The 11,720-nt window shown below is 35.6% G+C and overlaps 2 protein-coding genes across 2 annotated transcripts; one reads left to right on the forward strand and one right to left on the reverse strand.

The window, feature by feature from the left end:
- Positions 1–7,584: 7,584 nt before the first annotated feature.
- LOC129721435 (leucine-rich repeat-containing G-protein coupled receptor 4-like) lies at positions 7,585–9,689 on the forward strand. The gene is made up of 2 exons (XM_055673991.1): positions 7,585–7,691; positions 7,754–9,689. The coding sequence occupies exons 1-2, from the start codon at positions 7,657–7,659 to the stop codon at positions 9,027–9,029; spliced, it is 1,311 nt and encodes a 436-aa protein (XP_055529966.1). The 5' UTR covers positions 7,585–7,656; the 3' UTR covers positions 9,030–9,689.
- LOC129721433 (leucine-rich repeat-containing protein 15-like) lies at positions 9,084–10,794 on the reverse strand. The gene is made up of 2 exons (XM_055673988.1): positions 10,718–10,794; positions 9,084–10,653 (listed from the first exon to the last, which is right to left on the reverse strand). The coding sequence occupies exons 1-2, from the start codon at positions 10,750–10,752 to the stop codon at positions 9,216–9,218; spliced, it is 1,473 nt and encodes a 490-aa protein (XP_055529963.1). The 5' UTR covers positions 10,753–10,794; the 3' UTR covers positions 9,084–9,215.
- Positions 10,795–11,720: the final 926 nt, after the last annotated feature.

Consider the following 11,720-nt stretch of genomic DNA (forward strand, 5'->3'; position numbering starts at 1 on the left):
CAGGAGATTGAGGCTCGTTTATTTCGACAGATTAGAATAGGCGCCGCTGCTTAAGCCGTTCCTTACCCTACATTTAAAGCTAAAAAAGTGACTTTAGTGACCATTTTGTCGTAAAATAGTGACTTTTTAGCGTAAATAGTGACTTTTTAGTGACTAGGCTAAAAATAGTGACAAAGTCACTAAAAAGTGACTCACTACTAGCCCTGCGTCAGTTTTTAAACGATAACAACAGCATAACCACATGAATAATAACAATATGTTGTTGGATAGATAAAATGTTGAACAATTTTGTAATACGTTCATTGCTCAGCGCTGAAAATTGATGGAAAGTTTCAAGAACAAATTTAGGTGAACAAGAACCAATCACATGCGAGCATTCCTAGCACAGACAACATGAATAGACATTAGGGTGGGGAATCGTTATATGGAAAAAACGAAATTTGATAGCAGAAAGCCAGAACCAAGTTTTTTTTTGTTCTGTTTGGGGTCCTAAACAATCCTGAATTTATTGCAAATCGATTGGTTTTGTCTCCGCTTGGCGCATTGCATTTTAAATTTATATGGAGATTTGTATGGAAAAACCAACTTTTTTGCATTTTCCATTCTAAAGAGCTCAAAATGGCTCAAACCATAGGTTTCATGACTTCAAACGGTAGGTTTATTGATGCCTAACAACTTGGCCGAAGACACTAAAAAGCTAGGGTGAGCCAAAAAAATACTAGAGCTGTTAAAAGCTGAATATGTCGAAATTTACGTTGCGAACCATTTTTTCTGCCAACACTGCCAGTGTACCGGCGTCAGTCAGATTTCCTTCAGAAGTAACCTCTGAAACACGCTGTAGATTCTATCTACGCCTATAATATTGACCTAAATTTGTTTGTTTGATCCAGCTGAGTGTATAAACTCGTTACTGTCGGTTACTTTTGATGGGAATCCTACTGACGCCGGTTCATTGATAATGTTGGCAGAAAAGAAGATTTTCTGCATTTAAATCGACATACTCAACTTTGAACAGCTATAGCTCTTCTTAGGGACGTTCTAGCTCTTTTGTGTCTTCTACAAAGTTGTTAGGCATCTAAAATACTATACTTTAACATAATGTAGTGCACTATTAGAGCATTATTGAGCTCTCTAGTAGGTAAATGCAAAAAAGTAGGTTTTCCCATATAAATTATACAAATTTGAAATGCAATGCGCCAAGCGGAGACAAGACCAATCGACTTCAGGTAAGTTTAGGGTTGTTTGGAATCCCAAAAGGATCCAAAAAAAACTTGGTTCTGGAAAATCGATCATTTTTCCCGCCCCTAACATTTCCTCTGATATTCTCTTTATCAATATCAAAAGGAAAATTGACAGAATCTCCCCGTCCCAATAGGTCAGTTTATGTTTGCTTCCATGGACTTAAACTAACTTGATGTCTTAAAGGCAAAGGTTTTTCGAAAAGTTTGAGACAACCACTTTTCCTTGAAAAATTTCTAAATCGGCTGTTAGAACATTATAAAAACTGATGTCTTGAAAGAAAATATGCAACATGATAAAGGCAACAGTACTGTACCGTGTATGTGTAGCAGAGAGCCGCAGATCTCTCGTCGTCTTTGATTGTAGCGGTACACTTCTATTCGTAGATAGAAGTGTACCGTATAGCGTGAATATATATATATATATATATATATATATATATATATATATATATATATATATATATATATATATATATATATATATATATATATATATATATATATATATATATATATATATATATATATATATATATATATATATATATATATATATATATATATATATATATATATATATGGTGAATAAAAGTTTATCTCATGAATATAATTATCATAAATTACCCAAGAATTGTACATTTTTGCAACGGTTCTAAGTTATAAGTTATTTTTATATCATTTCAGTTTCGATATCCACTAAATATTTGTGACTGGACAAAATCACAAGAGTAAATTCCTAATTCATATTATTTTGAAAGTAAGATCCATACAATAAATTTGATTTAATCAGAGTTAAAAAACACAAAATAATTCATTGTGATAACGTAAATATTATTGGATTTGGTTTTTTAAGAAATAGAGTTAAAGAGAGAAGCAATAACAACGATATGCTTGTAACTTGTCAAAAAATGTTGTTTGCACAGCCAAATGCTACATGCACAACATCGCCTAATGTGAACGAAATTTTTTCGAGTGTTGTTAAATATATTTCTAAAAATAGATTTGTAGATTTGTAACAAAAAACCCTCTAATAACAGTGTTTAGTCCCACGCAGTGCTGATAAAAAATATGATGATATATTTCTATAAATAGATTTATAGATTTGTAACAAAAATCCCTCTAATTACAGTGTTTAGTCCCACGCAGTGCTGATAAAAGTCATTTTCCCCAGCAAAATTCTTCGAAAATTACAGCCAATCATTTTCAATTTTCACTTCCAATGATCGCAGCACTCTTTCAGATACACTAGATTTTCGTTCTAGTAACGTGCTGTTATACTCAGATGAAATAGATCGCGCGCATCGTTCCCGGTTACGGAATCAAATTTGACGACAATTCCAACCGAATGATCTTCACTTCAAAGCGAAAAAGAAAAACAAACAGTCCACTCAACAAAAATGAACCTCACCGAAACACTTTTTCACTGATACTGACCGATGCCTTGACAATATTCGTTAACTGATAAACTGATTTTGTTGTCTTGCTTCCATCGCATGAAATATAATGAGGTGTTTTGACAGTTCACTTCCATGCAAAAAGCGGGAAGGGAGAACTCTGAAGGGATTGTGAAAAAATAACGTTCATGGATTCTTTTTTTCACTTTCACTCAAGAGTGTCAACAAATATCAACCCTGGTCCCACGTCACCATTCCATACAACCTTAGGGCTGTATACCTTGTAGTATTTTTCGCTCAGACAGGTTTTTCACCTTTTTCCGTGTTAAAAACATCGTCACGATTCAAAGAAGTTACACTCGATGGAAGCCGAAAATAAATTTTTGACATCCACACCGACGCACAGTGATCCTATAAGGTCAAAAATGGAACTTAATTCCATTGCGTTTTCCACCTTCATCCTAGCTTAATAGTGTCTCCGGAACAATTGTTTGTATGTATGACCCGCATAATCGCAAATTGTCAAAGAATTTGAAAAGTTTACCACACTAAAAATAAAAAAAAACCTTTTTTTGTGTTAAGAGATAGTGGATTGGTTTATTCAAAAAAGTTGTTGATAATTCAAAAATATGACACTTTGGTGAACAAATGAAAATCCTATCTTTTTTCTGCACAAAGTTATGAAGTATATTATATAAAATTTACTTAAAAGTTAGTTTTTTGTACTTAACTTTTGTTAGTTGCATTTTACACGAAAGTGTTGTTCGGAAGAATTGTCAGGGAACACAAAACACACATTTTTCCCAAAGACCATACATCTCCAGGACTTTTGCTTACAAAGTTATATTATATTCTAACTTATTTTTTCGATAACTTCAAGAACGTATAAGTTAAAAAGGAGCAAGTGGAATGATGTCAATACTGTTCCTTGAAGTTAAGCTCAAGTACTATAAACTCTTGTAGGTTCCATTTGTCCCAATCCATCCATATTAGAGTACGGCGTGCATATATCACAGTAGGTTTTCATATATCAATAATACTAACTTTTTTATGTTAAGAGATAGAAAAATGGCTTATTCAGTGAAGTTTTAGAACGTTCAAAAATATGAAACTTTGCTGAACAAACAAATTTCCTATCTTCATTGGGTACAGAGTTACAGAGTATTGAAAGTTAGTTTTTTGTACTCAACTTTTGTTAGTTACATTTTACAAGAAAACGTTGTTCTATAGAAGCATTTGGGCATACAAGACACACGGTTTTGTTGAATGCCAAACATATCCAGGACTTTTCCTTACAAAGTTATAGCATATTTTAGCTTATTTTTAGATAATTTTAAGAACGTATAATGTAAAAAGGGGCAAGTGGAATCATGATATCAATACTTCTTTTCAAAGTTTAGCTCGCATGCTCAAAACTGTTATAAGCTTCATCCGTCCCAATCCACCTAATCTTTATTCTATACGGTGTTAAAATAATCAAAAAAAAAGCAAAAAATTGCTGTAACTTTCTAAGGGAAAGCCCTGGAGATGTGTGCGGTTTGAGTTTCGTAACTTATATTAGTTCTAACTGTAACATTCTGTTGCAAAGAATTTAACCAACCATATTCAAAGGAATGGTTAAATTGTTATATTCTTTGATTTTTTCGGTTTGAACTTTTGAAATGCATTTTTTTTCATTTTGTCAACACTGGTTAAACTCGGAAAATCGGAACAGGAAGGGAGGGAGTGAAAATATTGCCAGTAATACTACAAAAGAGCAACAATTTTCTCATTGCAGTTATTAAGAATGCATGAAAAGTGATTTTAATACCAAACTATGCACCTTTAAGTCTGAAACAATAAAAAATAATGTTTGTGCAAGAAACTATAGGATGTATTAAGAAACTTCCGATAGTATTTAGGCTAGTCAGTTTTACATGAATATTCATTTAATTCGATGGGAAAAATCGAGAATTCTAATGATGCTTCAGAAAACCAGATTTTCTTGATAAAGAAGGAGCATTACATAATGCGCCTCTTCATTCAATGCAAATAACCCTAATAAAGCGCGGCATAAAAATAAACACACAATAATGTGGATTCATGCCATTCTGGTTGATCGAGAAATAACTTCGCAACTCAACAATACATTTCAAAAAAGAAAAAAAAAACTGCCTTCAAGGTGGCTTTTGACTGAAGAAGATCACGAGAACAAATATTCGAAAGAAATTGCACTGAATTATGAAATGTATTTCACAAATCTGAAATTTATGGAACAATCGTTTGTTTTCGTCATATAATAAAAAAATAGTAGGAGGGTGGTATCCATGACACGACCGCATAGTTCACGTAGGACTACAATAATTTTGTAATTTTATTTTGAAGCTATGTTTGATTTGAGCTCGTTTTACTTTTGTAGTTTGCTCGATTTATTTTTACCAATTTAAGCTCAACATCTTCCAAAAGGAAGGTATTTTGGTTTGGGTGGTAATATCAAGTATCTAGGTCGTCAGCCCAAATTCATCAAGCGACACCTCGGAAGACTTGGAACTAAAACTAGTTCATTTGTGGCCATTTCTACTGTTAAGGTCGTCTTTGACCATTTAAAAAGTCAAAAAATCATGAAAAAAGAACCGTTCATTATTGGCATGGTTCGAATTTGGCAACAGAAAAAATTCTGGCGTGTTGTCAAAATCGAACGGGGTCTGTATTTTGATTATTTGTTTGCAGTACAATAAAAATATTCTCTTGAACACTCACAATGGTCCAGAAACCAAATTTAGGGTGAAATTTGGGTCTAGAGCTCGATAGCAATGTTTTAAAGAAAAAAATTTTTTGCAAAGTTACTGAAAATTATTGGAGCTATAAAATTGTAGAACAAGGTTTTCTATCTACAAAAATAAAAAAAAGTAAGATACTTGATAGCATCGAAAATTTTGGTCACCCTAATTTTTGATACTTTTTAATAAGCGTTTTATCATATGTAACAACTTTGTAGAAGAAAGTTTTTTTTCTAAAATATTGCCATAGAGCTCTAGACCCGAGTTTCCCCCAAAATTTGGTTTCTGGACCATTGATGAATACCTTTCATTCTAAAACAGCGAATTTTCTTTAATACGTGAAAAGGCAACCTTCTATAAAAAATTTAATTGAGAACGATTTAGTAGAAATTGAACTTCCTTCTATATCTATTTGTCTTGTTGAAGTTGGCTCACTCACCGATCACAAAGCGGCAAAGATGTCTCATTATTTCTTTTCTTGTAGTTACGACCTCGTGCAAAAAGTATCGATAACAAACTACAGTGTAAGTAAAAAAATGTATACTCACAGAAAATTTAAAATTGACACAGAATTTCATGAATATGTTAACATTCAATTCAGGTCAATTTTATCATTTTATCAGTATACAGAATCAATCAGAAAAAAACTGATCAGTTTCAAGATACCAAAGAACAACGAAGATACCATATTTGAAAGTTATATGTCTGTTACCTTCGAAAATAAACTGAGCTAGAGTGATGCACAACATTAGCCTCAGCAATTGATGTTTGCATAGCGTTCTTCAATTACAAGTAAGGTTATGGAACTTATTTCTTGCAAATGCTAATGGTTTTCCTCTATACCGCCACCGCTGGATGCAACTAGTATTGTCATATTGGACTAAATTCATTTAGCTAGTAAAATATAATCATCAGTACAGCTCGTTTAACTACCTTTTCAAAGATCTGTACGGAGCATTTTGGTTTTCTATTGTCTTTTAAATACCCTATATTCAGTTATTAAAATAAATCTGAAAAAAGCAGAGTGTAGAGTTCAAAAATAAACAACGCATTTTGTTGTCCCCGGCGGCGCAGCGTATTTTGCGGCACCAAAAATCATATTGAATTCTGATATTTGCTGCTATACGAAACAAGAGAAGAAAAAGAAGACAATTCAAACGGCAATTCGATTGTGTTCCATGCCCCACTGTGCGTCAACAGCGGCAATGTAGTTTTCACTTGGCTTGACTGCACAAAAATGAATATCGAGTTTTTCTGCACTGATAGACGACCAGTAACCAGCGCTCTGTTTATGCATTGCTCGGTGCAGTACTGTTGCCTGTGCCATCATATTCTCCTTCAAGACATCAGTTTTATTAACATTAACATATTTATTAACAGCAGAACGTAATACTGTCTGATAGTGGAGGTGGTTACGAACTTTCCGAAAAAGCTTCACCTTCAAGACATCAAATTAGTCTAGGCTCATGGAAGCTAACATTAGTCGACCTATTGGGACGGGGAGATTCTTCGTCTTTTGCCACTGCTATACAGAATATCACAGCAGGCAGTTGGTGTCTATTCATGAAGTCTGTGCCAGGCGTGCTCGCATATGATTGGTACATTGTTGGTGAAAATTCGACCTTGAAAATTTTATCCAATTTTCACTGTTAAACAATGAAGTGATAATGAAAATTGAAGAATCACAAAATTGTCCATCATTTTATCAATCCAACGACATATTGATTATTGTGATCCATCATGTGGTTACATCAGTATAACCATTTGAAATCTTTCATTCCGACGTTACATCTCGGTTTTAGTTTTCGCGGAATGTATCTCGATATAGTGCGGTTAGACGTAGTCCTACGTCAAAAATAAAACTATAAATGCATAGAAGGTAGCTTTGATTGCAAAAATGCGCAATCGTAGCTCTAATTCACATTTATTTTCTAATAACAATACATGGTTACATTTGGATTGTTAACTCTTATGTTATGCTTTCAAAACTCCTCTTTCACCGAGAAACGAAACCCGATTAAGTTCTCCGTAAAAATTCTCGGATGTAGCACTTCTGCGAATAGCAAACTGTTCTCTCAACTGGAAAGTTTATTTTGTATTCTTTGACAGCTTCATACACTGACTATTCATGGTGAACGTATAATCACTGACGTATTCGTATTTCCACTGTATACAGATAATTCATTGATTTTTTTCTATAAAAGTTGCTCTGATGATAATCGTCTTCAGTTGTGTTTTCTGTGGCAAAGTGTGAGGAGCAAAATGATGGATCTAAAGTGTACTATAGTTGTTCTGAGGTAAATTTCTTCACTAATCTGATGTTTATTTTATCTCAAGGAAACTGGCATCCTCTTTTTAGTTTTTTTGTGATAGTGAACGTTGCATTAGCTCGTGATTACCGATGCACGGTGGAAGGGAACAGCTGTTTGTTCCGAGATGTTCAACTCAAGACAAGTGAATTGCTTGCAAAAGCAACCTTTTCGTCGAATACCGACTCGCCGAAAAGCGTAAGATTCGAATCGTCTTCTATGTTTCAGCTTCCGGCTGCAGTTTTTCAGAAATTTCCCAACATTGAAGTGTTTGACGGAAGCTACAGCGGAATCAAGGCTCTTCAAAGTGGTTCTTTTCTATCCGCTACACGTATTAGGGAAGTAAACTTAACTGGGAATAAAATTTCCGCGTTGGGAAACAATCTCTTTGATGGCGCAGGAAAAATTAACAGCTTAGATTTGGCTCAGAATGATATCAGTGATGTTTCAGCTAATGCCTTTGGAGGGTTGAGTCAGTTGAAAAAGTTGAATCTGAGCAGTAATCGAATTGCAGCACTATCACCGAATGTGTTTACTCCATTGGTTGCCGTTGAGGTTGTGGAACTTCAGCATAACATGCTCTCAAAAATTGATGATGGATTATTTACCAGCTGTACCGAATTGATCACGCTGAACGTGTCTCACAATGCATTGCAAAAGTTTGAGCTGCGTCAATTTTTACGTGAGTGGTCTGTAGATGCCATCGATGTTAGCCATAACCGTCTCAAAACAGTTAGTATTCCGAAAAATTTGAGAAAGTTGGTGGCATCAAATAATCAGATACAATCAGTGGAAGCATTGGGTAAGGAGCCAGCACTCATCTTTCTTAGATTGTCTTACAACAGATTGACAAGCATAGAGCAGATCCCCAACCTCAACAAACTGGTTACACTAGATCTGTCCTACAATCAGCTGGAGACGTTCGACTTCAATTCGGTGAAGAAGTTCAAAAATCTTATTCTGCTCAAACTAGACGGGAATAAAATAGCGTCAATTTCCAACACATTAGTCAATGACGTAAGGTATGTAAAGTACATTCACTTGGCCCACAATCGGCTGACGCGGTTTGACATGGACACATTCCGTACGTTGCCCCGTATCATCAAGCTAGACGTGGGCTATAATCAGTTGACCGAATTCAACGCGAAACGTATTGGCGACAAGTTTCCGGTTCTGGTGCGTCTGATATTGGATGGAAACGATTTCCTGTGTGATCGTGTTGGTGAATTAACCAACGAACTTAAACATGCCATAACTGAGTACCGAAGCACTATCGAAAAATGCAAGGCTGGACAACGTTTGGTGGATGGGATTTGCTGCAAGTAGCAGTGGAGCAAAAATATCAATAAATAAAATTTAAAACTACAAAACATACCATCCTGATATTTTTTAAAATTTATTTATCAAATTTTAAATCAAAAAACTCCATTTAACGACTACATCTACCAACTAGGGAATCATTGCAGAGAAATACAGTACATGTTACATACATACATACATACCAGCTGCTAGTTAATCGGTCGGCAGAAATTGGGTTTCCACTTCCGTTCTCAGCTCAGCATTTTCCATGATTAGCTGTTTGATCATTTTGCGCGATTTATAGATTTCCTTCGTGAGTCGGACGATTTTCTCTCGCAGGTGATGTTCGGTTGAGGTGCAGCAGATGAATTTGTGCTGTTCTGGCTTGGTGCAGTTCCGGTTAGCAGCGGACCATTTGACGTAAGCCCGTTCCAGTGTCGTAACGATGTTCATCAGATTAATGCAGTCCCAGTCGTTGTTATCGGTGGAAACCAGCGCCAGGTAGGGGAAGTTTTGCTCCACATCTTCGATACGCATGTCGATTAGCTCGTTTCCATGGAGGTAAATGTTTTCCAGCGCCGGGAAAGTATCAAACACAGCCAAATCAATAAATAGAAACTTGTTGTGGGCGAGATTTAGTGTGCGAAGAGATTTCGCCGGTGCCGGTATGCCATTGTCTATGATCCATAAATGGTTGTTGTTCAGTTTAATATCTTTGAGATTTTTCATGAAAGCGAATATCACAAAATCAAGCGTAATTAGTTCGTTGTACGACACATCAAGCTCGATAAGGTTGCGAAACTTGAAAATATTATTTATGTTGGCTATGTTATTTCGGGATAAATTCAAATGAGTTAGCTGGAAAAAATCTCCTTGGTCCATTAGGATTCGACTGATTTGATTCTCCTGTGCGTTCAGGGTGCGAAGGTATTTCGTTACATAGACTTCATCCAAATAGTTCTTCCCGATATCCAAAATTTCTAGCTTGTTCAATCCAATCAGTTGAGTCATGTTGAAGGTGTTAATCATGTTGGTCGAAAGGTTTAACTCTCTCATCATTGAGCACAGAATGAACTGATCATCGTTGATTTCCTTAATTTTATTGTTCTGCAGTTCCAGAACCTGCAGCTCTTCCAATCCGGAGAACAAACTCTCAGGTAGCTTTTCTATTAAATTGTCATCCATGTACAGCTGACGCAGATGCCCGAGTCCATCGAATGCATGTTCCTCCAAATATTTGATCGTGTTGTTATAAAGAGACAATACTTCTAGCTGCAATGCTCCATTGAACACAAAGTTATTTAGCTTCGATATTTTGTTATTGTAGAGATGCAGTTCCTGAAGCCGCTGGGCATTGGCGAATGTTCCACTGAGAAGCTTTTGGATGTTGCACGCGTCACTTGAAAGATACTGTATCGCCGGGAAGGTTTCGAACACTTTTTTCGGGAGCACCACCATCGAGCAGTCACGAAATGCTATACTAGTGTCGTTGAAGTTTTGCTCACCGAAAAAGATGCTATCGGCTTCTGATTCGCTTCGAATGATAACATCACGGAAAAGACAATCATAATAGTTAGCGGTCAAGGTACAGTTGAACTTGATCTCCCGTCGACCGTCGACAAGTTGCGCCAGAACGCAAATCCCGATCAGGCTAAAGAAGAGATTTAATTATAGTTAAATTTTCCATTTAATTCAGAATATTTGATTTCGCTTACACGAAGTACCAGAACGACGTCGCCATTTTTCGCATCAGTCAGTGATTTGTATACAACCTACTGGTCCTCGCGTGAAATGAACTCGGCTGATGCTACGCGCTTATCAGCGTTCTGTCGCGGAAATATGCTTTGTTGAGTTCTACTTTGTGGTACATTGCAACATTACACTTGTTACAAAGCGTCTTCCGAGAGACAAAACGAATAAGAAGTTTGGAAAGTAGTGGCGAAAAATTTCAGATAGATTTCATATTATTTATTTATATTGTATATGTGATATACAATATAAATTAGGTTGCTTCATTTCACGAAAAAATGATTAAAATATTATGTTGAAAGAGAACATTATTTGTAGAAATTTTAAAAAAGTACACTATATACAATGTTTACAAGGTTTTTCTCACATGCTGAAAAGCATTTCTATTGCTTACTAGGTTCTTGTATAGTATCTTACTAGATTCTGTATAGTGAGGAATAATGCTAGTGATTAAGAATAGCATATAGCATGGCAAGTTTTGTCAAGTGTATGCGGAGGAAAAAAACAGTCCAAAATTCTAGAATTGGTTTTATATTCACAACGTGTGATAGCTTAATAGTGTATGTCTTTTCGAAATTGTGGCTGAACCACCTAAAAAAACCCCAACATATTGTTTACTTTTCTGATGATAGAATTATAATGCTCTGCACAAGTTAGCCTAGTACCCTTACTTTGCAGTTTTGTACGGTTTGGTTTCTTAGAAATGTTACGATATACCGCGATATTTTGGGTTTCAAATGCGTTACACTAAAGTCGCTTCTTACGCGGGGGATACGTGCCGCGTAAAACAAAACTGCGTAAATTCCGGAAACCGCGTAAAAAAACGCGTAAATTCCGGAATCCGCGTAAAAAACCGCGTAAATTCCGGAATCCGCATAAAAAAGCCGCGTGAAAAAAACCCGCGTAGAAAAAACCAGGTAAAAAGCGACCTTAGTGTATTTCCTTCGATGTTGAGTGAGACTTTCTTTG

This window comes from Wyeomyia smithii, chromosome 2 (genome assembly GCF_029784165.1).
Source record: "Wyeomyia smithii strain HCP4-BCI-WySm-NY-G18 chromosome 2, ASM2978416v1, whole genome shotgun sequence".
Lineage (NCBI taxonomy): Eukaryota > Metazoa > Arthropoda > Insecta > Diptera > Culicidae > Wyeomyia > Wyeomyia smithii.

Coding starts and splice junctions, on each gene's coding strand:
- LOC129721435 (XM_055673991.1), top strand. CDS start 7,657: ATGATGGATCTAAAGTGTACTATAGTTGTTCTGAG. Junction 7,692..7,753: donor TGTACTATAGTTGTTCTGAG/GTAAATTTCTTC, acceptor TCCTCTTTTTAG/TTTTTTTGTGATAGTGAACG.
- LOC129721433 (XM_055673988.1), bottom strand. CDS start 10,752: ATGCGAAAAATGGCGACGTCGTTCTGGTACTTCGT. Junction 10,654..10,717: donor ACGTCGTTCTGGTACTTCGT/GTAAGCGAAATC, acceptor TCTCTTCTTTAG/CCTGATCGGGATTTGCGTTC.